This window comes from Ovis canadensis, chromosome 8 (genome assembly GCF_042477335.2).
Source record: "Ovis canadensis isolate MfBH-ARS-UI-01 breed Bighorn chromosome 8, ARS-UI_OviCan_v2, whole genome shotgun sequence".
Lineage (NCBI taxonomy): Eukaryota > Metazoa > Chordata > Mammalia > Artiodactyla > Bovidae > Ovis > Ovis canadensis.
In genome coordinates, this window is record NC_091252.1 from 31,339,916 (window position 1) to 31,367,280 (window position 27,365).

A 27,365-nucleotide genomic window follows, 5' to 3' on the forward strand; every position below is an offset into this window, starting at 1 on the left:
GTTTTCTACCTTTTGGAAAAAGAGTAGGTTGAGTTTTCTTAAAGATAAAAGGCTGTGATTCATATGATGACTGAAGGTTCTGGCAGCCATAACATGAGATTCTTTTTTTTTTTTTAATGTATAATCTCACATTTTATTTTTTAATTTAAATTTATTTATTTTAATTGGAGGTTAATTACTTTACAATATTGTGTTGGTTTTGCCATACATCAACATGAATCCAACACGGGTGTACATGTGTTCCCCATTCTGAACCTCCCTCCCACCTCCCTCCCCATACCATCCCTCTGGGTCATCCCAGTGCACTAGCCCCAAGCATCCTGTATCCTGCATCGAACATGGACTGGCAATTCATTTCTTATATGATATTATACATGTTTCAATGCCATTCTTCCAAATCATCCTATCCTCTCCCTTCTTTATAGCACGTCTTGGGTAACCAAGTACTTTTAGTTCTTGGATACTTCATTGTATTCTTTTTATATTTTTCACTGGTTGATGCTTTTGTTTATATGCTGTTATATCTTGCTAAAGATATTGTCATCAACTTTATTTTATCTGATACCTCTTAGCCTCCAGGTCTGCTCTGGAAAGACTCCACTACTGTGAGGTCAGACTCCTTGTAATCTCAATACCTATAAAGCCAAAGAAAGCAAAAAAGATCCCTTGGATTGTAAATTCTATCTCTTGCACTCTATTTCATAGGAGACTCAGTCTTTCCACAGGTCTCACCTAATCAACTGGACTTAAAATTAAGACACAAATTGTAACAAGAAGACAAAGAGTAATAAAAAGTGGTTGTAAGATGTCAGCTGGAAATGGGACTAAAGTTCCATATGTACACAACTCTATCCAATTGTATCACATGAAAACCATGTCTATATTGTATTTTAGAAAACTATCAGCATGTTTTCAGTTGTAATTAACAGATATTAATATAATTTAAAATGGCTTGAATGGTTGGTTCTCAAACTTGGTGACACATTGGAATTATCTGGGGAATTTGAAGACCTACTGGAGACTGGGTACCATCTCCAGAGATTAAAATTTAACAGGATGCCAGACTGGAAATTGATATATTTAAAGAATCACAGGTAATTCTAATCTGCAGCAATGTTTGAGAACAACTGATTTAAACAACGATCAGATTCATTGACTTATGTGGCTGAAGAGTCCAAAGTTGTGCTAGCTTTAGACAAGGCTTGGCACAGTGGTTCAAAGTTCCTCATTCAGTAGGACCTGGAGTGTGGTTGAAAATTTGTGTTTGTAACAAGTTCCCGGGTGATGCTGATGCTGGTAGTCCAAAAATCAAACTTTGAGAACCACTAGAGATAAGTATATAGAAGTGAATAATAGATAGTTCCTGCCATTTGAGAATTTTTAGGAAACTAGTGCTTATATCCAAACTACATAGTAATCAGCATATTTACATGATATTTATATTCAGTAAAAGGTAGAAATCACCAAGTTTATTATTCCAAAGAGGATGCTAAAGAGAAATCTGTAGCTTAAGCATGATGTAATCACAAAGATTAAATATGTGTTTGATTTGTTTTCTTTCCTTATTTTCTATTTAGGTAATTGCTTTAACTTTAGACCTTAGTGATGGGTTCCTATATTGGTTGGTTCAAGATAGTCAGTGTATTCACCTGTATACAGCTGTTCTTCGGGGTCAAAGGTGAGTAATACTGAAGGCAATTGGTTGAAAAAAAGAAAGTAACTTGCCCCTTAGTTATAAATGATAGTGCTTAAGAATTCATTTATTCTTTCAATAAACATTTACTAATTATCCACTGTGTTTGCAGACATTGTGCGTACAAGGAAAGATGAGTTTATAAACAACTAATTAGTGTAGAACATGGTGAATATTCTATGGCTTTCCTCTTAGCTCAGTTGGTAAAGAATCTACCTGCAATGACAAAGACTTGGGTTCAGTTCCTGGGTTGGGAAGATCTCTTGGAGAAGGAAATGGCACCCTACTCCAGTATTCTTGCCTGGAGAATCCTATGGACAGAGGAACCTGGCGGGCTACAGTCTATGAGATTGCAAGAGTCAGACATGACTTAGCCAAATAAACCGCCACCATGGTGAATATGGCAATGTGGTATAAGGAGAGTCCAGCAGAGGCACTGAGAAGAATGCCCCTCAAGAGCCTAGGAAATGAGTGGATAGGTTTCTATGCTTCTTAACACAGTCTCTAACTATGATTATAGACAGGCCGGTAGACCTCTTTAGTTGATCTATCTGAATGCTTTGTGTTTAGTATTCTTATCTACATACTTGATTATATTTTCTTTTGTCACTATAAAATATTCTCATTCATCTATGGTAATACTCTTAATCTTAAAGACTATTTTGATATTCAGTTCAGTTCAGTTCAGTCACTCATTCATGTCCGACTCTTTGCGACTCCATGAACTGCAGCACGCCAGGTGTCCCTGTCCATCGCCAGCTTCCGGAGTCCACCCAAACCCACATCCATCGAGTTGGTGATGCCATCCAACCATTTCATCCTCTGTCGTCCCCTTCTCCTCCTGCCCTCAATCTTTCCCAGGATCATGGTCTTTTGCATTGAGTCAGCTCTTCGCACGATGTGGCCAAAGTATAGGAGTTTTAGCTACAACATCAGTCCTTCCAATGAACACCCAGGACTGATCTCCTTTAGGTTGGATCTCCTTGCAGTCCAAGGGTCTCTCAACAGTCTTCTCCAACACTACAGTTGAAAAGCATCAATTTTTCTCTGCTCAGCCCTGTTTATAGTCCAACTCTCACATCCATACGTGACCACAGGAAAAACCATAGCTTTGACTAGATGGACCTTTGCTGGCAAAGTAATGTCTCTGCTTTTTAATATGCTATCCAGGTTGGTCATAACTTTCCTTCCAAGGAGCAAGTGTCTTTTAATTTCATGGCTGCAATCACCATCTGCAGTGATTTTGGAGCCCCAAAAAATAAAGTCAGCCACTGTTTTCACTGTTTCCCCATCTATTTCCCATGAAGTGATGGGACCGGATGCCATGACTTTAGTTTTCTGAATGTTGAGCTTTAAGCCAACTTTTTCACTCTCCTCTCTCACTTTCATCAAGAGGCTCTTTAGTTCCTCTTCACTTTCTGCCATAAGGGTGTCATCTGCATATGACACCTGCCATCTGCATATCTGAGGTTATTGATATTTCTCCCAACAATCTTGATTCCAGCTTGTGCTTCCTCTAGCCCAGCATTTCTCGTGATGCACTCTGCATATAAGTTAAATAAGTAGGGTGACAATATACAGACTTGACGTACTCCTTTTCCTATTTGGAACCAGTCTGTTGTTCCATGTCCAGTTCTAACTGTTGCTTCCTGACCTGCATACAGGTTTCTCAGGAGGCAGGTCAGGTGTTCTGATATTCCCATCCCTTTCAGAATTTTCCACAGTTTATTGTGATCCACACAAAGACTTTGGCATAGTCAATAGAGCAGAAATAGATGTTTTTCTTGCTTTTACCATGATCTAGCAGATGTTGGCAATTTGATCTCTGGTTCCTCTGCCTTTTCTAAAACCAGCTTGAACATCTGGAAGTTTACAGTTCACGTATTGCTGAAGCCTGGCTTGGAGAATTTTGAGCATTACTATACTAGTGTGTGAGATGAGTGCAATTGTGTGGTAGTTTGAGCATTCTTTGACATCACTTTCTCTGGGATTGGAATGAAAACTGACCTTTTCTAGTCCTGTGGCCACTGCTGAGTTTTCCAAACTTGCTGGCATATTGAGTGCAGCACTTTCACAGCATCATCTTTCAGGATTTGAAATAGTTCTACCAGAATTCCATCACCTCCACTAGCTTTGTTCATAGTGATGCTTTCCAAGGCCCACTTGACTTCACATTCCAGGATGTCTGGCTCTAGGTGAGTGATCACACCATCGTGATTATCCGGGTCTTGAAGATCCTTTTTGTACAGTTCTGTGTATTCTTGCCACCTCTTCTTAATATCTTCTGCTTCTGTTAGGTCCCTACCATTTCTGTCCTTTATTGAGCCCATCTTTGCACAAAATGTTCCCTTGGTATCTCTAATTTTCTTAAAGAGATCTCTGGTCTTTCCCATTCTGTTGTTTTCCTCTATTTCTTTGCATTGATCTCTGAGGAAGGCTTTCTTATCTCTCCTTGTTATTCTTTGGAACTCTGCATTCAAATGGGTATATCTTTCCTTTTCCCTTTTGCTTTTCACTTCCTTTCATTTCACAGCTATTTGCAAGGCCTCCTTAGACAGCCATTTTGCTTTTTTGCATTTCTTTTTCTTCAGGATGGTCTTGATTCCTGTCTCCTGTACAATGTCATGAACCTCCGTCCATAGTTCATCAGACACTCTGTCTATCAGATCTAGTCCCTTAAATCTATTTCTCACTTCCACTGTATAGTCATAAGGGATTTGATTTAGGTCATACCTGAATGGTCTAGTGGTTTTCTCCACTTTCTTCAATTTCAGTCTAAATTTGGCAGTAAGGAGTTCATGATCTGAGCCACAGTCAGCTCCCAGTCTTGTTTTTGCTGACTGTATAGAGCTTCTCCATCTTTGGCTGCAAAGAATATAATCATTCTGATTTCAGTGTTGACCATCTGGTGATGTCCATGTGTAGAGTCTTCTCTTGTGTTGTTGGAAGAGGGTGTTTGCTATGACCAGTGCGTTCTCTTGGCAAAACTCTATTAGCCTTTGCCCTGCTTCATTCTGTACTCCAAGGCCAAATTTGCCTGTTACTCCAGTGTTTCTTGACTTCCTACTTTTGCATTCCAGTCCCCTATAATGAAAAGGACATCTTTTTTGGGTATTAGTTCTAGAAGGTTTTGTAGGTCTTAACTGTTCAACTTCAGCTTCTTCAGCATTACTGGTTGGGGCATAGACTTGGATAACTGTAATACTGAATGGTTTGCCTTGGAAACACAGAGATCATTCTGTAGTTTTTGAGATTGCATCCAAAAGATGCATTTGAGTACTGCATTTTGGACTCTTTTGTTGACCATGGTGGCTACTCCATTTCTTCTGAGGGATTCCTGTCCACAGTAGTAGATATAATGGTCATCTGAGTTAAATTCACCCATTCCAGTCCATCTTAGTTCGCTGCTTCCTAGAATGTCGATGTTCACTCTTGCCATCTCCTGTTTGACCACTTCCAATTTGCCTTGATTCATGGACCTGACATTCCAGGTTCCCATGCAATATTGCTCTTTATAGCATTGAACCTTGCTTCTATTGCCAGTCCCATCCACAACTGGGTGTTGTTTTTGTTTTGGCCCCATCCCTTCATTCTTTCTGGAGATATTTCTGGACTGATCTCCAGTAGCATATTGGGCACCTACCGACCCAGGGGGTCCATCTTTCAGTGTCCTATCTTTTTGCCTTTTCATACTATTCATGGGCTTCTCAAGGCAAGAATCCTGAAGTGGTTTGCCATTCCCTTCTCCAGTGGACCACATTCTGTCAGACCTCTCCACCATGACCTTTTCTGCCGTGGGTGGCCCCACACGGCATGGCTTAGTTTCACTGAGTTAGACAAGGTTGTGGTCCGTGTGATCAGATTGGCTAGCTGTCTGTGATTGTGGTTTCTATCTGTTGCCCTCTGATGCCCGCTCTCAGTGCCTATCGTATTACTTGGGTTTCTCTTCCCTTGGTCATGGGGTATCTCTTCACAGCTGCTCCAGGAAAGCACAGCTGCTGCTCCTTACCTTGGAAGTTAATATTTGTGATATTAGGATATTAAGAACGTCATAGCAGCATTCTTATGCTTAGTTTGCAGGGCACAGCTCTTTATCTCTTTACTTTCAATTTGTCTTTACCCTTGAAGTGTGTTCCTTGTAAGCAGCATATAAGTTTTTGCTTTTTTATGCAGTCTGACAGTTTCTGCCTTTTAATTGGGGTGTTTGGTTCATTTACATCTAGTATAATTATTTATTGATATGTTTGGATTTAAGTCTACCATCTTGGTGTTTGACTTCCATTAGTCTCATCAACCCTTTATTCCTCTATTCTACTTTACGCATTTTTGACAGTGAATAAAACACTATTTCAGTATTCCATTTTATCTCCTCTTATGACATTTAAATTATGTGTATTTATAATATTCTTTAGATTGCTTTAGAGAGTAAAATAAGCGCTTTTAACAGTAAACATCTTCAACTTACCATTGTCATATTCAAAGTGTTCTTATTTCATAAATGACTTTAAAATTTTATAATGATATGTTTCCAATTATTGCAATGGCAACCCACTCCAGTGTTCTTGCCTGGAGAATCCCAGGGATGGGGGAGCCTGGTGGGCTGCCGTCTATGGGGTTGCACAGAGTCAGACACGACTGCAGCGACTTAGCCTCAGCACTCTTTGTGCTCTTATTGTCATATATTTCACTTTTACCTATACCATAAAATCCATGTTTATTACTATTTTTAGTTTAAACAGCCAATAGTTTTTAACTTCAAGGAAACAGTTCAGTTCAGTTTAGTCGCTCAGTCATGTCCGACTCTTTGCAACCTCATGAATTGCAGCACGCCAGGCCTCCCTGTCCATCACCAACTCCCAGAGTTCACTCAAACTCACGTCCATCGAGTTGGTGATGCCATCCAGCCATCTCATCCTCTGTCGTCCCCTTTTCCTCCTGCCCCCAAAATCTCAAATTAAAATAAGGACGAAAAGTCATTAGAGAACAGCAGTCAGAGGGATAATTTAGAGGTCATGTTATTTCATAGAAGAGGATATTGAAGCAGAGATGTGTGTAAATTTGCTGTCTGTTACACAGTAAATTGGGGAGATAGTCAGGAAAAGGTTAAAGTAAAGCAAAAGGTCCTGCTCAAGGGCAGAGATTTCTAATGCTGGGTTCTTGGACCCCCTAGGGAGTTCATGGCTGGCTTTAGGATGTGTGTGAGTGCTTGGAAGCTGAGCATCCATCATTTCATCAAATTTTCAAAAGAGTCTAATCTTATAAAGGCCAAAAGTTCCTGTTCTATGAATACAATTTCAAGATTACTTTTAGATTAAAAAATACTTTTGTTTGGTTTATGGAAAAATTCTTAATCATAGAGAATATGAAAAAGGAATATGTATACATATATAATGGAGAAGGCAATGGCACCCCACTCCAGTACTCTTGCCTGGAAAATCCCATGGATGGAGGTGCCTGGTGGGCTGTAGTCCATGGGATCGCAAAGAGTCGGACACAACTGAGTGACTTCACTTTCACTTTTCACTTTCATGTATTGGAGAAGGAAATGGCAACCCACTCCAGTGTTCTTGCCTGGAGAATCCCAGGGATAGGGGAGCCTGGTGGGCTGCTGTCTATGGGGTCGCACAGAGTCAGACAATACTGAAGAGACTTAGCAGCAGTAGCAGCATACATATATAAACATATAATGGAGTGAATATGTGTATATATATGTAAAGGTGTATGTGCAGGCATCCTCAGTCACTCATGGGGTCAACTCTTTGTGACCCCATGGACTATAGCCTGCCAGGCTTCTCTGTCCTGGAATTCTCTAGGCAAGAATATTGGAGTGGGTAGCCATTCCCTTCTCCAGGGGATCTTCCCAACTCAGGAATTGAACCCAGATATATAAAATGCATACAAGCATATACACAGCAATCTGATTACTCATGTATTTTATAGCAGCTGTAACATAAAGCTCTAGCTAGTTTCCCAGTTGTGAACCACAGAAAACTGGCTGTTCCTTTTCCTAGAAATGTGAAGTACTGGCAGTCTGATTGTCAAGAGAATCTGTCTGTGTGATATAGACAGTGGTCACAGTGACAGTGTCCTGAAGGGTCATGATTCTCTGTATGCATCTGCACAGCTCAGAGGACAGTCTAACTGGCGTTGTTTGAGAGTCCTGCTCTCAAGTGTCCAGAAAATCAATACTATTGGATTCAGCAGATAGCAGAAGGAAGTTTCTCCTTTAAAAATGCATTTCTTTATCTCAAGGTTAATTTTCCTTGTATGTATGCCCAATGGAGTGCAACAGATCCAGACAAGGTTATACAAATGACAGGCATTTTGCCCTCCAAGTAAGTCTTACCTTTTCATCACACCAGAAAAAAAACAGTGGTAGATAAAGATAGGAATTCCAGAACCATCTTACAAGCAGAAAATTTTCCCTAATTTAAAACCCAAATTCCTTCTTCAGCATTTCAAGTTCCTTAGCTCTAGTCTAGACCATCACTGCCCAATACAAATAATGTGAGCTATGTACATAATTGTAAACTTCCTAGTTAAATTATTAATGAGATATTTGCATTTTCATATTAATTCTAATTAATAGCCTGGGTGTATTTTACATACATAGCACATCTCAATTTGCACACTAAGTTTTTATAGGAAATATTTGATCTGTAGTTAGATTTTATAAAATTTACAGTTGAAAAAGTTGATTTATGTGCCCAAGTTTTTCTGAAATACTTGAAAAGTTTCCTAGTAAATCATATATATGATTTATAACATATAAATAAAATATTAGCTTAAAATTCTAACCTAAGTTAACTAAGATTAAATAACATAAAAATTCAGTTCCTTAATTTTGGTAGCTAAGGGCTCAGTAGTCACCTGTAGCCTACCTTATTGGACAGTGTAATTCTAGGATACAGTAGAGATGAGATTGGGCTCCCCTGGTGGCTCAGTGGTAAAGAATCCACCTGCCAATTCAGGAGACGCAAGTTCGATCTCTGGGTCAGAAAGATTCCCTGGAGAAGGAAATGGCAACCCACTCCAATATTCTTGCCTGGAGAAATCCCATGGACAGAGAAGCCTGATAGGCTGCAATCCATGAAGTCACAAAGAGTCGGATGTGACTTAGTGACTAAACAACAATAGAGATGAGATTAGCTGTTTACTGTCTTTCAGCATACCTGGAACTTGATGACAACTGTAAGTGGCTTTTCAAACTGTTCCCTCTGCTATGTACAACCGTTCCCTTTGGTTTATTAAATAATGAATCTATTATCAGTATAACACCACATCTGTCTTGGAGGTTAAAACAGGTTGCATCTGCCGTAAAAGTTCAGGCATATTTAGTCATGACAGAACTGAGTATATTGCTCTAAAGGTGCCTACACCCTGCTGTTCTCTCTGAATAAACTGGTCCCCAAACCTGCTTCTCTTGGTTACTTTGTGTTCAGACTGAGTGGCTCAGCTTAAACATGGTTTTCTCTAAGAGAGGCTTTCTCTGACCAGCCCAGCCCATTCTACCTTTCCATTTAAAGTGTCATTCAATGATGTAGTTATTTGCTTCTTACCTGCCTATTCTACTAGGCTGTATATTCTAGGAGGGCAGGAACTTCATTTGTCTTATTTACCACTGTATTCCTAGTGGCCACCACAGAACTAGGCACCCAACATTTGCTGAATAAATGAGTAAGCCTCCAGTAGAGTAACCTCAGCTGACCTCTATACCTATCTCATGCTTCATGGAAGGAGTTACCTTTTAGTGCATTTATGGTTGAGTTTCGATTTAAATCCAGCTTTGGCACGATAAAGGACAGAAATGGTCTGGACCTAACAGAAGCAGAAGATATTAAGAAGAGGTGGCAAGAATACACAGAACTGTACAAAAAGGATCTTCAAGACCCGGATAATCACGATGGTGTGATCACTCATCTAAAGCCAGACATCTTGGAATGTGAAGTCAAGTGGGCCTTAGAAACCATCACTACGAACAAAGCTAGTGGAGGTGATGGAATTCCAGTTGAGCTATTTCAAATCCTGAAAGATGATGCTGTGAAAGTGCTGCACTCAATATGCCGGCAAATGTGGAAAACTCAGCAGTGGCCACAGGACTGGAAAAGGTCAGTTTTCATTCCAATCCCAAAGAAAGGCAATGCCAAAGAATGCTCAAACTACCACACAATTGCACTCATCTCACATGCTCATAAAGTAATGCTCAAAATTCTCCAAGCCAGGCTTCAGCAATACGTGAACCATGAACTTCCAGATGTTCAAGCTGGTTTTCGAAAAGGCAGAGGAACCAGAGATCAAATTGCCAACGTCTACTGGATCATTGAAAAAGCAAGAGAGTTCCAGAAAAACATCTATTTCTGCTTTATTGACTATGCCAAAGCCTTTGACTATGCCAAAGCCTTTGACTGTGTGGATCACAATAAACTGGGGAAAATTCTGAAAGAGATGGGAATACCAGACCACCTGACCTGCCTCTTGAGAAATCTGTATGCAGGCCAGGAAGCAACAGTTAGAACTGGACATGGAACAACAGACTGGTTCCAAATAGGAAAAGGAGTACGTCAAGGCTATATATTGTCACCCTGCTTATTTAACTTCTATGCAGAGTACATCATCATGAGAAACACTGGACTGGAAGAAGCACAAGCTGGAATCAAGATTGCCCAGAGAAATATCAATAACCTCAGATATGCAGATGACACCACCCTTATGGCAGAAAGTGAAGAGGAGCTAAAAAGCCTCTTGATGAAAGTAAAAGAGGAGAGCGAAAAAGTTGGCTTAAAGCTCAACATTCAGAAAACAAAGATCATGGCATCTGGTCCCATCACTCCATGGGAAATAGATGGTGAAACCGTGGAAACAGTGTCAGACTTTATTTTTTGGGCTCCAAAATCACTGCAGATGGTGATTGCAGCCATGAAATTAAAAGATGCTTACTCCTTGGAAGAAAAGTTATGACCAACCTGGATAGCATATTCAAAAGCAGAGACATTACTTGTCGACTAAGGTCCGTCTAGTCAAGGCTATGGTTTTTCCAGTGGTTGTGTATGGATGTGAGAGTTGGACTGTGAAGAAGGGTGAGCACTGAAGAATTGATGCTTTTGAACTGTGGTGTTGGAGAAGACTCTTGAGAGTCCCTTGGACTGCAAGGAGATCCAACCAGTCCATTCTGAAGATCAACCCTGGGATTTCTTTGGAAGGAGTGATGCTAAAGTTGAAACTCCAGTACTTTGGCCACCTCATGCGAAGAGTTGACTCATTGGAGAAGACTTTGATGCTGGGAGGGACTGGGGGCAGGAGAAGAAGGGGACGACTGAGGATGAGATGGCTGGATGGCATCACTGACTCGATGAACGTGAGTCTGAGTGAACTCCGGGAGTTGGTGATGGACAGGGAGGCCTGGTCTGCTGTGATTCATGGGGTCGCAAAGAGTCGGACACGACTGAGTGACTGAACTGAACTGAACTTACCTGTTGCTGTGGACTGAAGGGTTTGAGGTGCTGACTTCCTGCAAGTGAGGAGGTTGTGCTGAATTTGTGATGAATACCAGATGTCAAGAATTTTTGGATCGGCCCAGAAGATATTCACAGAGTAATAGTCTTCAGCTGGGCATGAAGGGCAATCCCAGCCAATGACAATTAAGGGATTTCCAGTCTCAGCCTGCAGGGAGGTCTCTGTCTTAGAGACTGTTTGGGGAATGCTGAATAAACCACTTGTGAACAAGGCTAACAGGAACCTATCTGTAAGATCTAGGCTGCAGCAGCCCTGTGCATGGTCCAGAAGTGCCAGCCTTCTCAGGTCAAGTGCATCCTGCTTGGTGAGCTTCCTTCCATATGGAATTTGGTTTTATATATCTCACCAAGAGATATACTGGAAAGGTCTCATGAGAAGTGGAAACAAGAAAGTGTAAAATTAGAAAAGGTGAAAGTCCAAAAGGCAAGCCAGGTGCTGTCTTCACATCTGAATAGGTATGAATAAAGAATCTTTTACAAGGAAAAGGACTATGGGAATAGTACGTGTGAATGTCGTTTTTCTTTATAAGGCTCACAACTTCCAGATCCTCTGAGGTAATTTTGGTTTTCTCAAGGAGGTATTATGAAACTCTCAAAACAAAACTTTTATTTATTTTAAGTGCCATATTTTTCTATAAAGGGGAATGTCAACACTTTAAAAGATTTAGAGAAATCACTTTTTTTAAATGAAATGACTACTCCAAAAGGCTGAGAATCACTGAGATAGTTATTATTGAGTACTAGAAAACCAGAGTAATTAGTACTAGAAAACCGGAGTAATTAGTACTAGAAAACCGGAGTAAACCAAGCAGATTTTTAAAGTAAAAATCATTATAAAATTCCTCATCATTGAGAAAAAACTTTAAAAGCAATTTTGAATGACATTCTGTTTACTTGAATTCCCTGGTCTGAAACAGAGCATTTGGACTAAACTGTGGAAATTGGTAAGTATCAATGAAGCAACCGACAGTTGTGAATAGTAAAAGTGAAGGATCAAACAGCTTAGAATAAAGATTGGTGAGTAAACAGTATGACTAACCAAGAACAAGAGGAAGGCAGTGAGGAGAAACCAATCAGTGGGTTGTGCCTTCGATGTGGGGTTGTTACGAAAAATCACGAGGATTTATTAAGATCTGTGTAACACTTGCTATTGCCATATCACATTCGTAAGAGAAGCCCTGGAAAATCTACTTTAGGAATACTTCCTGAAAGAAATGCAAAAAGTCAACTTTACATAGAGTTAAGAATAATGAGAATTATTGTCGCCAAGTTTGTTCTCAAACACACACACTAAACAAACACACATTCTCTCCCCTTGAATTCGCTGCTTGAATGTACCAACCCTTACCCCACTCCAGACACACACGCTAACTGGCGTCCTGTTTCAGCAGCGCTGGGGATACCACCATCACAGAATTCGCAGCCTGGAGTACCTCCGACATTTCCCAGAATGCACTGATGTACTACAGTGGTCGGCTCTTCTGGATCAATGGGTTTCGGATTATCACAGCTCAGGAAATCGGTCAGAGGACCAGCGTCTCTGTTTTGGAACCAGCCAAATTTAATCAGTTCACAATTGTTCAGACATCCCTCAAGCCTCTGCCAGGTACGATATTTTATTCCTGCTTACCCTCTCTTCTCCACACTTTCTGTTAAATAAATTTTAAGGTTGGGGTATTTTTTTTTTCCTATAAAATTATGTTTTAAGAGGGAAAAATGGCTTTAGTAGTTTCTGTTGATTTGCTTGCAATCCTTTTAACTCTTAACCCAAATTTTCAGCCTGAAACAGTCAGAAAAAGATGATTTTCAGAATATATTAAAGGAAAGAAAATTTTCATTTTGGTTCTAATTATCAGCAATTTCTATTAATATTCCATGTGTCCACGATAATTGATAATCCCCATTTTTTCTCTCTCTATTCTTTCTTTCATCCCTTAGGGAACTTTTCCTTTACCCCTAAGGTTATCCCTGATGCCATTCCAGAGTCTTCATTTATGATTGAAGGAAATGCTTCGAGATTTCACATCCTCTGGAATGCTCCCGCAGCAGTGGATTGGGGCATAATTTTCTACAGTGTGGAATTTAGTGCTCATTCTAAGGTATGGCATTGGTTCTAGTAACTTCTGGTTTTCAAACAGATTGTACCATCTTCATCAGGCCTGCCTATACTGATTTGTGCTTTCTTTACTTAGCTGAATCCATCTCCCTCACTGTTCCTGTAGCATTTGGTTATAAAGATTATTCCTGAGAATTCTGTTTTACAGCTAGTCTCTGATTGCTTTATGGTTAGTGTTAACCATTCGTGTGTTACATACACTAGTGTTGTGGAACAACATGAAACTTACCAACATTAGCATTTCCAAAATTGCAAGGTTAACTTTCACGTGGACCAAAGTTTTAAGATTGTAATTTGGAAAAAAATGTTATGATTCTCTTCCTAAGAAAATAATATTTTGTGCTTATATTTTAGTTCCTGGCTAGTGACCAACAGTCTAAACCTGTATTTACTGTGGAAGGGCTGGAGCCCTATGCCTCATTTAATCTTTCTGTCATTCCTTATACCTACTGGGGAAAGGGTCCCCAAACATCTCTATCACTCCGAACACCCGAAACAGGTACAGGGGCTAAAATCTCTTTTTAAAAAAGGCAAAATCTCGCTTTCCATGATCTAGAATGGATAATTAATCATTTTTAACAATAATATTTAGTTTTGTGTAGATGTATTTAGATTCAATACTCTTTCAGTGACTTTTTGGGGAATAGACTAGCACAATTAAATCTGCATAATTCATTTCGAAACAGTATTTCAGATTCCTTAAAGACTGTTTCATTTGACTGTGATGATGTATGTATATAATGCAGAAATATGTTTCAGGTTATTTGTGAAATGCTTCATAAGGACGAAGGGGATTTAAGAACGTAAAAATTTCCTGGAAGGCAGGTTTACCAGGAAGTGTTCTTACAGATGGTAACTCAGAATCTTCTGTAGGTGAACAACGGATGTCTAAACTTTAAAAAAAAAAGTTTTTCTTTGGAATATATTTTAAAAAAGAAAATTAGCCACACCTTTACATGTGTATATCACTTAAAAATGTACAAAGTACGTTTATATGTATCATTTCTTTATTAAACATTTATTACATCCCTATCATGTGTCAGAAACATCATTGTATCATTTATTTGATCATTACATAGCTCTGCTGTAGGTAGAACAGGTGTTATTATCTCTGTTATGCTAAGAGATAACAATCTCTTAGCAGGTTATTATGTTATGTTAAGCCTAGGAGTTGCCCCATGTAGGACAGTTAGTAAGTGGCGGGGCTGGGGCTTACTCTGAACTTTTCACTCTAGTTTCTTCAAATCTCCACTCAGTCATTTTTGTAAACATTGGCAAATGATCATATCATGTTAATTTAATCTATATAAACTTCCCAGCATGGGACCTGGCAGGCAGTAAGAGCTCAATAAACATAGAAATCCATTTGCCATTGCATTTTTTTTATACTGTTAAGATTTTATCAGCAGTATTTATTCGTGAGTCTCATAACAGGAACATAGTGGAACCTGGGCAGGTTCTGGAGCAGTTAGCGTTTGGATCCAGGTGTGCACTCTTTGAGATTGTCTTGGGATGTTAGCTTTGGTAGAATTCTTCTGTGGAAACGGACTTGACTGCACCCATCAGGGGATATACTGACAGCAAGGTATCTTCAGTACTCAGCAGTAAGGAAGGATGATACGATTTGGCACTTGCCTCGGGGGAAATTTATAATATAGTTGGAAATTATTCAAATTGACAAATATTTATTAAGCACTTACTGTGTGCCAGTCCTCTCCTAGATTTGGGGGGATTTAATAAGGATCAAGAAAAGGTGCTTTCTCTCTTTCTCTGATGAAGCTCATAAAACAGTTATGAGTTCTGAGGATCAATGTACATCATGGTAACTGTAGTCAACAATACTGTATTATATACCTGAAAGTTGCTAAGAGAGTAGATAGTAAATATTATCACCACATCAAACAATTATAATTATGTAAGTTGATGTGTTAATTGACCTTAATCATTTTGCAATATATATGTGTGTATCACACCATCGCACTGTACACCTTAAACCTAAACGTTATATGTCTATTGAAAGTATTAGTCACTCAGTAGTATACAACTCTTTGCAACCCCATGGATTCTATCCTGCCAGGCTCTTCTGTCCATGTAATTCTCCAGGCAAGAATACTGCAGCGGGTGCCATTCCCTTCTACAGGGCATTTTCCTGACTCAGGGATTGAATCTGGGTCTCCTGTATTGCAGGAGATTCTTTACTGTCTGAGCCACCAGGGAAGCCCGTATATCAATTATATCTTAATAAAGCTGGGGGGGAAAGTTAAAAAAATGCAGACAGAAAAACACAGAAAGTGCTAATAATAATAGAAATGAGACAATGACAGTTGACTAGCAGTAGCAGAGAGTGAATGAACAAGCCGTGAAAACTTCGCCTCTATCAGGTGAAGCATTCTTAAGAGAGGGCCATGCTTGGGGACTGGTGCGACCAGGGAAAGCCTTCCTTCGGGGAGTGGAAACTTAAGCTGGGCTCTAAAGGATGAAGCAAGAAGAGGTTTATCCCATGTACGGACAATGTAAGAAGGCCTGGGGATTGGATAATGATGTGAGGGCTGAACATTAAGGAGCGATGGGATTGGAGTGACAGACTGGGAGAAGACCTTGTGGGGGAATCCTGAGAAAGAAGAGGGACGTCTTGGATGGCACGACTTGGAAAACAGGCTGAAGAGCTTCTCTTGATTGACGTGCACACACAGAGAGAAATTAATTAAAGGACTGTGAGAGGCTCAGTTTCTTGGTTTGGCTCTAGAATAGATGGCAACAGTCAAGCCATACTCTCAGAGAGGGTTCTAGATGAGATGATCCGGACCCTGGGTATGCTTTATTTTATACCCTGAACTGGCTAAAATCTAGATAGAGATAGTGTCTTCCTTCCAGTGGTGACTGCCATTTCCGCCTCCAGAATGAAAGTAAATACTGTATTTTCTCAGGAGAACTAGCCAGCTTCCATGTATACAAACACAGACTAGAAAGATGAGCCTCAATAGTAGTAAGCAGGATTTGGGTTGGAGAAAAGGAAAACTAGCAGAAATATCAGGATAGGTTCCTGAAGAAATCGATGGCATATTCTCTCCAGAGGATCTTTAAGGACAAGATAGATACACCTTAACTGCCTGGAATGAGAAATATTTATTACTACATTGCTCTGCACCCTCATCGTGAGTGATAGAAGTCGACCTTATATTCTTTTCTGCCCTGTGTCTCTGCTTTTCAGTTCCGTCAGCACCAGAGAATCCAAGAATATTTATATTACCAGGTGAAAAACACTGTAACAAGAATGAAGTTGTGGTGGAATTTAGGTGGAATAAGCCTCAGCATGAAAATGGTGTGTTAACAAGATTTGAAATTTTCTACCAAATATTCAACCAAAACGACACAAACAGAACAGTTGAAGACTGGCTTGCTGTCAATGTCACTCCCTCAGTGATGTCTTTTCAACTTGAGGGCGTGAGTCCCGGCTACAGTGTTGCCTTCCAGGTACGAGAGTGAAAATGGGGATACGGGGGTCTTAGTGTAGACAGTGGATTAAAGGACCAGGTTAAGAAGTCTGCTCTGTTAATAATCTGATGTATGCTGTAATCACAGAGGTCAAGTGGGCAGCAAATATACAGCAGGGAGAGGGTACAGCTAGGATAAAGGACATCTTGACACTTTCTTGCTTCCAGATTCAGAACAAATCATTATTTTTGGCCCCATCACTAAAGGCCATGTATCACGGTAGGCGCTTTTATGTTGATTATCTCATTTGATCTTCACATTGTGAAGAAAAAGCATGTCCCTGGGTGTGTCGGTGAGGTACCAAAGCTGTGTGGTTGGGAAGTAGTGTGCTGTTTGGTCTGGCTTCTAGAATCCTTTCCATCACATCACATCAAATGCTGGGAGGCATCCAACAAGTGGGGATGCCCTTACTTCCGGTTATCGAAGGAAATAAAAGCTGAGGGTCTAAGTAGTTGACATCTCACATTTTTCACCTGGCTGCTGAGAGAGAAGAAAGTGAAAGAGAGTAGAAGTCAAAAGGAAAAAGCTACTGCCACTTGTTTGGGCATTTTAAATTTAGTATGACAAAGCTTTCCCCTTATGGTAGATGGCTTGATGATTTTTACATCTTCATTATCTATCAGGCTAGTGACAAGGCTGTGCACATTTAGAGTTATTTTCCATCCTTTTTGGGAAACATATGGTTTTGGGGAGAGTTTTAAAGATTTGTGGTTTCCAGAAGATCTATTTTATTTTTGTACAATTTTAATTCAACAATTATTTTTATAATATATTAGGTTAACATATACTAATAAAAATTATACATAAAAGTGAAAGATAATACACATTCCTATTTGTTAAGAATTATGTGTGTGCCAGTTAAACAAATATACTGGTTAGGTGTGCTTGCCTCTATGGTTTGTTGATGTTGTTTAGTCTCACGGTTGTGTCTGACTTGCTTGTGACCCTGTGAACTGTATCTCACCAGGCTTCTCTGTCCATGGGATATCCCAGGCAAGATTATTGGAATGGCTTGCCATTTCCTCCTCCAGGGGCTCTTCCCATGTCTCCTGCACTGGCAGGCAGATTCTATAGTGCTGAGCCTATATGGTTATAGTGGTTCAAATCTCAGCACAGAACTTTGCAAAGTGACACACGTGCAAAGGCATGAGTTTTACTTGAATAGTCCAGTGCAAAAGTGGAGACTGCTTGATATATGTAAAATATATGTGTATGTATGTATGCACCATGTTACACACAGACAGACACACACACACCAGAGACAGATGGTAATAAATAGAATACAGTAGAATTGATTTAAGAGAAGTATAATAAAAATGAACCAATATTTTGTTGATTGAGAGAACACTTGAGGATCTGTTTTTCAAGGTCATCATTATGGACGGCAATTTTCTTGTAGGCTATAGTACACAGGCAAGGTTTGGAAGTGGAAATAATTGTTATATAATAAAAGACATTGAATAAAAATTGTTTAAAAATGTTGCTATTGGAATGCAGTATGGCACAGTGGGAAGAAAAGCATACAGACCTCAGAAGACTTAGTTCTCATGCCAGGCCCTACATGTGTCCTTTTGGCTGGACACCCTAATGATGATCTTTGTCCAGTTTCTGCTCTCAGTAGCTGTGGAGATAATCTACGTAAAAGTGGTTTTGAAACACACTATTCATTTTCAAACATAAGGGTTATTTACTATTTTCTTTGTATAAATCTCCTTTTTAAAAAGTATAGTAAATTTAGTTATTTGAAACTTCATGTGGATTTCATGATAAGTGGAAGTTTACCATAATCGATATAGTTTTGTTTCTGTTAAATATTCCATGTAACTTAATTTTGGAAATAGCTAAAGACCTTTTTTTAAAAATGTTAGATCTTTTGCAATAGGGATTTGTGCCATTACTTTGTACTTTTCTGGACGAAAAAGCCCTAGCAATAGTAGTTTAGGGCAATATTTTTCCCCATAATTTATTGCTGTATACTTAGATGCGACTAACTGAAACTATTCATAATGTATCTCATAACTCTGAAATGAAGCATTCAATAATTTATCAGTCTCAGCACTTAATTATTGTCACTCAGGACACTTCTGAAAGCACTTCTTTACATCTTTTTCTTTCTTTAGGTTCGAGTCTTCACATCCAAAGGACCTGGACCATTTTCTGACATAGTAAAGTCCAAAACATCAGGTATTTATGATCTGAAACCTGTACAAATGTTAATTAGTTAGTGATTTAATTATAAAATATTAATATTATATCAGTTTTATAGAAATATTAATATTATATTGTTTATATAATATAAATTTGACTTGACTATCAAATATTAATAACAATTAGTGATTTAATTATCAGGAACTTCCTTGATAGCTCAGTTGGTAAAGAATCTGCCTGCATTGCAGGAGACCCTGGTTCGATTCCTGAGTTGGGAAGATCCCATGGAAAAGGGATAGGCTACCCATTCCAGTGTTTTGGGGCTTCCCTTGTGGCTGAGCTGGTAAAAGTCTGCCTGCAATGTGGGAGACCTGGGTTTGATCCCTAGGGTTGGGAAGATCGCCTGGAGAAGGGAATGGCTACCCACTCCAGTATTCTGGCCTGGAGAATTCCATGGACAGTCCATGGGGTCGCAAAGAGTTGGGCATGACTGAGCGACTTTCACTTCACTCTCTCTCTAATAATTTAAAAACATTTTGACCCTTAGTATTCTCAGGGATACCCAAGTACTATCTCTGAGCTGAAATTAAAGTCAAACAAAGTAATCAATTTTTATCACCACCTAACCTGGTTATATAGACCCAGGCTTAGAGTGCCTGGGCTGTCTCCTTTGAGACAGGTATAGGTGTAGCCCATGAGCCCAGAGACTCATGGGTTTCAAAATGGTCTGATACTGAACCAAGGGGTTTTGCTAAAGTTCTTTTTCTCATACATATTATCTATGGGTTTTGTTTTTAGAAATTAACCCATTTCCATACCTCATAACTCTCGCTGACAACAAGATAACTCTGTTAGATATGGATCGAAATCAGGTCGCGTGGACGTTTTCGGCAGAAGGCGATGTCACTGCCATGGGCTACACAGCTGATGATGCAGTGGGGTACTGTGCTCAGGGAGACTCCCTCTTCCTCCTCAGAATGGACAACCGGTCCAGCACTAAGGTATTGTGCTATGTAATTCCTTTGAACGAAAGTGGAATATTTGCCTATCACACAAACCTGTGATTAAAATGACTGGCCGGTGGTTGAGACATTAAGATTAGAATGGCTGAAAAAGACAGGTGTTGTACGGTTTTTAGTTCCAAATGAATTCAGGTTAGATTTTGGGCAAATGTGATTCAGGCTTAAGTTAGTAAACAGTGGATTTAAGGCACTGCGTTACCTGAGATAGAGGTTAAAAAAAAAAAAAGTCACTGTCTTTGAACAAATCCAGTCTTGTATTAGTCTAAGATAAGGAAGACAGGGTTGCATAGTGGTTAAGAGGGTGAGCTTTGAAATCTGATAAGCTAGAGTTTAATTCTGACTCTATTACATGCTAGATCTGTGACCGTCAGCAGTTTCTTTAACCACTGTGGTTGCATAGTCCCTCATCTTAGGGTGAAGATGAATGAGCTAAGCCTTGGAAGGCACTTAGCACAATGCCTGGCATGTGGTAGGCATTCACTGAATTTAGCTAGTGGAGGGGAAAGGCAGAAGACTGTAAGTGCTGTGCCGAGGGCAGGATGCAATGGGACTGCAGAGAATGGATACTTAACCCAGGGTGGAATGGCGGTGATAGTGGTAGAGTGGAGAGACATCTTGGGTACAAAGATGATGAACCAGGTGAAAGTGGGGCATGGCTGAGAGATCAGCAAAGTCTGGGAAACCAGAGAGTCACAGCCTTTTTGGGGAGCTGTAAATAGAAGGAGGTCTTCCCTGGTGGCTCAGCAGTAAAGAATCCGCCTGCAATGCAGGAAACGTGGGTTTGATCCCTGGGTTGGGAAGATCCCCTGGAGAAGGAAATGGCAACCCACTCCTGTATTCTTGCCTGAGAAATCCCACAGACAGAGGAGCCTGGCTATAGTTCTTGGGGTGTCAAAAGAATTGAACATGATTTGGAGACTACACAACAGCAAGTAGAAGGAACTTGGAATGGAGATGGAGGTGAGGGGGCAGAGTGAAAGGCAGGTGTTAAAGCTGAAGAGGCGGGCAGGGCCCTGAATGGAGTGGGCCTTCTTTACTGTGCTAAGGAGTTGAGTGTCAATTTAAAAGCCAACATTAAGCCATTCAAGACATTTAGTGGATTATTAATGCAATCAACTAGTGTTTCAGGAAGACCTCTCTGTTACCTGTCTGAATAACCTTAGAGAAGGTTAAGTCAGAGGCAGTCAGGAGGCTATCACAGAAATCCAGATGGGAAATGTTAAGCAGGAAACGAGAGACAGTGAGTGAAAGAGGAGAGGATAAACTTGGAAGATATTTAAAATAGGACTAATTCACTACGGGTAGTAATGGGAGGAAGAAGTCAAGGGTGAATGACAATTGTCAAGATTGTTCCTCAGGTGAGTGTTGGAAATCCATAATAATATCAAATGCAGGAGAAAAGGAGATTTGGGGTGGAGTGATGCATTCTGTTTTCTGGGATCATTCATTTGGTAGTTTGATATTTGAATCAATAACTCAATGAGCCATCTTGCCTGAAAATGTAGATTTGTAGCACTGGTCTATGGATTACAGTTGAAGCCATGGTGATTGAAATTAACCGCGTGTGAAAAGAGGTCCCGTGTTACAATGGTACACAATCCAGAGTTATCAAGGTTTGATATCACAAAAGAGAAGTGCAGTTAATAAGTAATCCGAATGTTTAAAAAAGGTCATCAGATTTAAGGAAAATGACCTCTATCTTCTTGACTGTGCTTTCTACCTGTTGTTAAGATTTTCAGAGATGCACTGGTTTTTGATATCACATTTATTACAATTGACTGGATTTCAAGGCACCTCTACTTTGTGCTGAAAGAATCACAAAGTGAAATGCAAATATTTGATATGGATCTTGAAAACAAGGTGAAATATCCCAGGAAGCTGAAAGTTTGCAACAGAAATTCAACAATAACTTCTTTTTCTGTGTATCCTTTTTTAAGGTATGTGAAGTGTATCTGTTTCTATTGTGATGAGGTAGATATAAGCATATTTAATGTGATATCTTTGGTTTAATATCAGAGTCAATGATGGGACAATACAATGCTTAATGTTCTTGATGTTAACTTACAGTAAGTAATTCTAGGTATGAATAATGAGCCCATAACCACCAATATATAAAATTCATCCATACTGAGAACTCCTTTAACCTAAAGTTAGATTAATTACCAGCAGGAAACTGAAGTGTATTTTTAATCCAGTGAATTTAATAAATACCCCCAGTTGGTAAGGACAGGAAGAGGATTGAGACAGTGGTGGGAAATGAGCAGGAGATAGGCAGTTTGTTTTGCACAGTGAATGATATTCTGGGCTCATTTGTCTTTAATTCATTAGATGAATTGTAAGACCTCCATTCAGACCTGAAGGGAAGTTTTTCAGGCTGCTTGTGTTTGTGCCATTAGCATGGTTATAGTCTATCTTGAAACTAGATTGGTAACTAGTATTAAGTAGAAACAAACTTAAGAAGAGAGGAACGGCGATGGTGTTGATGGAAAGTATGCAAATGTATTTTATATTTAGAGCCTTTAATGAGCCATTTAATACAATACCTAAGATCATTAAGGCTTCCCTGTTGACTCAGACGGTAGAGAATTCGCCTGCAATTCAGGAGACACGGGTTTGATCCCTGGGTAGGAAAGATCCCCTGGACAAGGGAATGGCTGTTCACGGCAGTATTGTTGCCTGGAGAATTCCATGGATGGAGAAGCCATCATGATGGGCTACAGTCCATGGGGTCACAAAGAGTCGGACACAGATGAGTGACTAACACACACTTACAAGGTCATTATAGTCCAAGGCTTTTGTTGTAAACACATTTATTGAGAAATTGTTGGAAAATGCTACATACTGGACTTCATGTGACCTTTTCCATCAGAAGCTTTTTGAGCACTGAGACATGTCCTCTCTAAAGGTGGCATTTGTTCCCACAGTCATTAGAAATGATTTCTCTTCATTAGAAAGTGATATGTGTGATGGTAGGTTTAACTGATTAAATTGGAGGATCTTTCCCCCCCCCCCCCAATAGTCGCCTATATTGGACAGAAGTTTTTGATTCTGGATCTCAGATGTTCTACTACAGTATTATGAACCAGACTGTTCACCGAATTCTGCAACCTCCAGTCATAAACCATCCAAATGGCAGCCAATGTTCTTGCAACGTGACTGAATCTGAGTTGAGTGGAGCAATGACTATTGACACCTCTGATCTAAAGAAACCACAGATATACTTTGTCAAAGGTCAAGAGATCTGGGCAACAGATCTAGAATCATGTCAGTGTTGGCAAGTTATCATCCTGCCTGCTCCACTCGGTAAGACACCTGTGCGTATGCAGATCTTCACTGGCGATGGGAGACCTTCCCATCCCATTAAAAAGGGGTTACATTCAACACATACTCAAATGGATATATATATGTATATACATACAAATAATATACTGTATGGTATTTACTCCAAACCATGCCAGATGTTTTTGTGGATTTCAAGTTGTACTTAGGCAAATTGTACATAGGCATTCGCATAATTTTCTGGACCGGTAGGAAACTTTTTTCTTCTTGTCATTTTACAGTTAACAGAACTATTAATACAACTTATTGAGCTCGATTACATATTCTAAACAGGTTACTAAATGCCTTATTGCATTTGATCTTCAAAATACCTCAGTGAAGTAGATAGTAATATATGCGTTTTACAGATAAGGAAACTGAGGCTGAGAAAGGTGACGTCACATGTCTGTAGGGTTACAGTTAATGCAGGAGCTGGAGTTTGAAACTGGGTCTAACTCCAGCATCCCTGCTCTTCCTATCAGTGCTTCACTCCCATGAGATCATCAGATCTCATTGCCTCCACATTTAGTGGGACTTGGTCAATATTTGACAGATCTAGTTGCTGAAATTCACAAGCTTATGGAGGAAATATTTTAAAGTCATTTGGTAGTCTCCTAATTAGCAGTACTTGTAAAATTTTAAAAGATACCCTAAACATCCACATATATTCTTAAGGCTCTAGTCCTCACCATCCAATATAGTAATCGCTCATCACATCTGGTGATTTAAGTTTAAATTAATTAAAATGAAATTCTAAATTTAATTCCTCAGCCATACTAGTCACATTTTAAATGGTCAAAACCCATTAAGTGGCTAATGGTTACTGTATTGGGCAGTATAGATATAAAAGATTTCCATCACTAAAAGTGCTATTGGGCATTTTGAAACTGCAAATGTATATGTGTGTCTGTGTGGTATAACTGAATATATGGTTTTGTTGACAAATCCCAGAGCATTCTAGAAACAATTGCAATGTACTTTCAGTGGGCTTCAGATTAGAGGTAATGTTTTGAACTTCTCTTACTGGGAGAATAACTTGCTTCTATTGAGTCTGTGACAAAAGATTCACAAAGACACTCACAAAGACTCACAAAGATAAAGACTTCCTGGTCAAACTTTAATTCCTTTTTTTTTTGTCTGTGCCTTGTGACCTGCTGGATCTTAGTTCCTGGACCAGGAATCCAACTGGTGCTTCATGCTGTAGAAGCATGGAGTCCAGGGTCTTAACCACTGGACCCTGATTAAACTTTAGTTACACTCTTGTGAGGAGTGAAATAAACTAGGCCTCATACTTGACCTTGCATGTCCATCCTTGCTGAGTCCAGTTTTAGCAAGAATCTTGCCAAATCAGCTTAGAGAGAATCCCTCCCACTCAGTATCTGACCGAGTTCTTTATCCCTCACTGTTGATGTTCTTGGCTTGCCTTTAGCAAAAATCCTATTGGACCAGTTAGCAGGAGTTCCCCGCCCCTGCCCCTTGATGTCTCCTCTCCTTGTCGGCTACAGCCCCCAGCTGTTGTTGTTGTATTTGAGTTGTGCACGTTTCCCTCCACTATTGCAATATTAAAACAGCCTTGATTAAAGTCTTCCACGGGTCATGGTGGATTGGTCTGACAGAATGTGGTCCACTGGAGAAGGGAATGGCAAACCACTTCAGGATTCTTGCCTTGAGAACCCCATGAACAGTATGAAAAGGCAAAATGATAGGATACTGAAAGAGGAATTCCCCAGGTTGGTAGGTGCCCAATGTGCTACTGGAGATCAGTGGAGAAATAACTCCAGAAAGAGTGAAGGGATGGAGCCAAAGCAAAAACAATACCCAGTTGTGGATGTGACTGGTGATAGAAGTAAGGTCCGATGCTGTAAAGAGCAATATTGCATAGGAACCTGGAATGTCAGGTCCATGAATCAAGACAGATTGGAAGTGGGCAAACAGGAGATGGCAAGAGTGAACATCGACATTCTAGGAATCAGCGAACTAAAATGGACTGGAATGGGTGAATTTAACTCAGATAACTATTATATCTACTACTGCGGGCAGGAATCCCTCAGAAGAAATGGAGTAGCCATCATGGTCAACAAAAGAGTCCGAAATAAAGTACTTGGATGCCATCTCAAAAATGACAGAATGATCTCTGTTCGTTTCCAAGGCAAACCATTCAGTATCACAGTAATCCAAGTCTATGCCCCAACCAGTAACACTGAAGAAGCTGAAGTTGAATGGTTTTATGAAGCCCTACAAGACCTTTTAGAACTAACACCCAAAAAAGGTGTCCTTTTCATTATAGTGGACTGGAATGCAAAAGTAGGAAGTCAAGAAACACCTGGAGTAACAGGCAAATTTGGCCTTGGAATGCGGAATGAAGCAGGGCAAAGGCTAATAGAGTTTTGCCAAGAAAATGCACTGGTCATAGCAAACACCCTCTTCCAACAACACAAGAGAAGACTCTACAGTTGGACATCACCAGATGGCCAACACTGAAATCAGATTGATTATATTCTTTGCAGCCAAAGATGGAGAGCTCTATACAGTCAGCAAAAACAAGAACAGGAGATGACTGTGGCTCAGATCATGAACCCCTTATTGCCAGATTCAGACTGAAATTGAAGAAAGTGGAGAAAACCACTAGACCATTCAGGTATGACCTAAATCAAATCCCTTATGATTATACAGTGGAAGTGAGAAATAGATTTAAGGGCCTAGATCTGATAGATAGAGTGCCTGATGAACTATGGACAGAGGTTTGTGACATTGTACAGAAGACAGGGATCAAGACCATCCCCATGGAAAAGAAATGCAAAAAAGCAAAATGGCTGCCCGGGGAGGCCTTTCAAATAGCTGTGAAAAGAAGAGAAGCGAAAAGCAAAGGAGAAAAAGAAAGATATAAGCATCTGAATGCAGAGTTCCAAAGAATAGCAAGAAGAGATAAGAAAACCTTGCTCAGTGATCAGTGCAAAGAAATAGAGGAAAACAACAGAATGGGAAAGACCAGAGATCTCTTTAAGAAAATTAGAGATACCAAGGGAACATTTCATGCAAAGATGGGCTCGATAAAGGACAGAAATGGTAGGGACCTAACAGAAGCAGAAGATATTAAGAAGAGGTGGCAAGAATACACAGAACTGTACAAGAAAGATCTTCATGACTAAGATAATCACGATGGTGTGATCACTCACCTAGAGCCAGACATCCTGCAATGTGAAGTCAAGTGGGCCTTAGAAAGCATCACTATGAACAAAGCTAGTGGAAGTGATGGAATTCCAGTTGAGCTATTTCAAATCCTGAAAGATGATTCTGTGAAAGTGGTGCACTCAATATGCCAGCAAATGTGGAAAACTCAGCAGCGGCCACAGGACTGGAAAAGGTCAATTTTCATTCCAAAGAAAGGCAATGCCAAAGAATGCTCAAACTACCGCACAACTGCACTCATTTCACACGCTAGTAAAGTAATGCTCAAAATTCTCCAAGCCAGGCTTCAGCAGTACATGAACCGTGAACTTCCTGATGTTCAAGCTGGTTTTCGAAAAGGCAGAGGAACCAGAGATCAAATTGCCAACATCCGCTGGATCATGGTAAAAGCAAGAGAGTTCCAGAAAAACATCTATTTCTGCTTTATTGACTATGCCAAAGCCTTTGACTGTGTGGATCACAACAAAGTGTGGAAAATTCTGAAAGAGATGAGAATACCAGACCACCTGACCTGTCTGTTGAGAAACCTATATGCAGGTAAGGAAGCAACAGTTAGAACTGGACATGGACCGACAGACTGGTTCCAAATAGGAAAAGGAGTACATCAAGGCTGTATATTGTCACCCTGCTTATTTAACTTCTATGCAGAGTACATCATGAGAAACGCTGGAATGGAAGAAGCACAAGCTGGAATCAAGATTACTGAGAGAAATATCAATAACCTCAGATATGCAGATGACACCACCCTTACGGCAGAAAGTGAAGAGGAACTAAAGAGCCTCTTGATGAAAGTGAAAGAGGAGAGCGAAAAAGTTGGCTTAAAGCTCAGCATTCAGAAAATGAAGATCATGGCATCTGGTCCCATCACTTCA

The 27,365-nt window shown here is 39.9% G+C and overlaps 1 protein-coding gene across 2 annotated transcripts in view; it reads left to right on the forward strand.

Annotated features, from left to right (window-relative positions):
- The window catches only part of ROS1 (ROS proto-oncogene 1, receptor tyrosine kinase), a 126,501-nt gene that overhangs the window by 48,556 nt on the left and 50,580 nt on the right, over window positions 1-27,365 (forward strand). Inside the window, exons 18-26 of one of the 2 annotated variants that reach the window (XM_069599148.1) lie at window positions 1,578-1,678; window positions 12,594-12,811; window positions 13,144-13,304; window positions 13,676-13,820; window positions 16,533-16,795; window positions 18,937-19,000; window positions 19,763-19,965; window positions 21,718-21,923; window positions 23,006-23,289. In XM_069599148.1, coding sequence (XP_069455249.1) covers window positions 1,578-1,678; window positions 12,594-12,811; window positions 13,144-13,304; window positions 13,676-13,820; window positions 16,533-16,795; window positions 18,937-19,000; window positions 19,763-19,965; window positions 21,718-21,923; window positions 23,006-23,289 — 1,645 coding nt within the window. The remainder of the gene's footprint in view (window positions 1-1,577; window positions 1,679-12,593; window positions 12,812-13,143; window positions 13,305-13,675; window positions 13,821-16,532; window positions 16,796-18,936; window positions 19,001-19,762; window positions 19,966-21,717; window positions 21,924-23,005; window positions 23,290-27,365) is intronic. The other variant, XM_069599149.1, reaches the window with a different exon arrangement.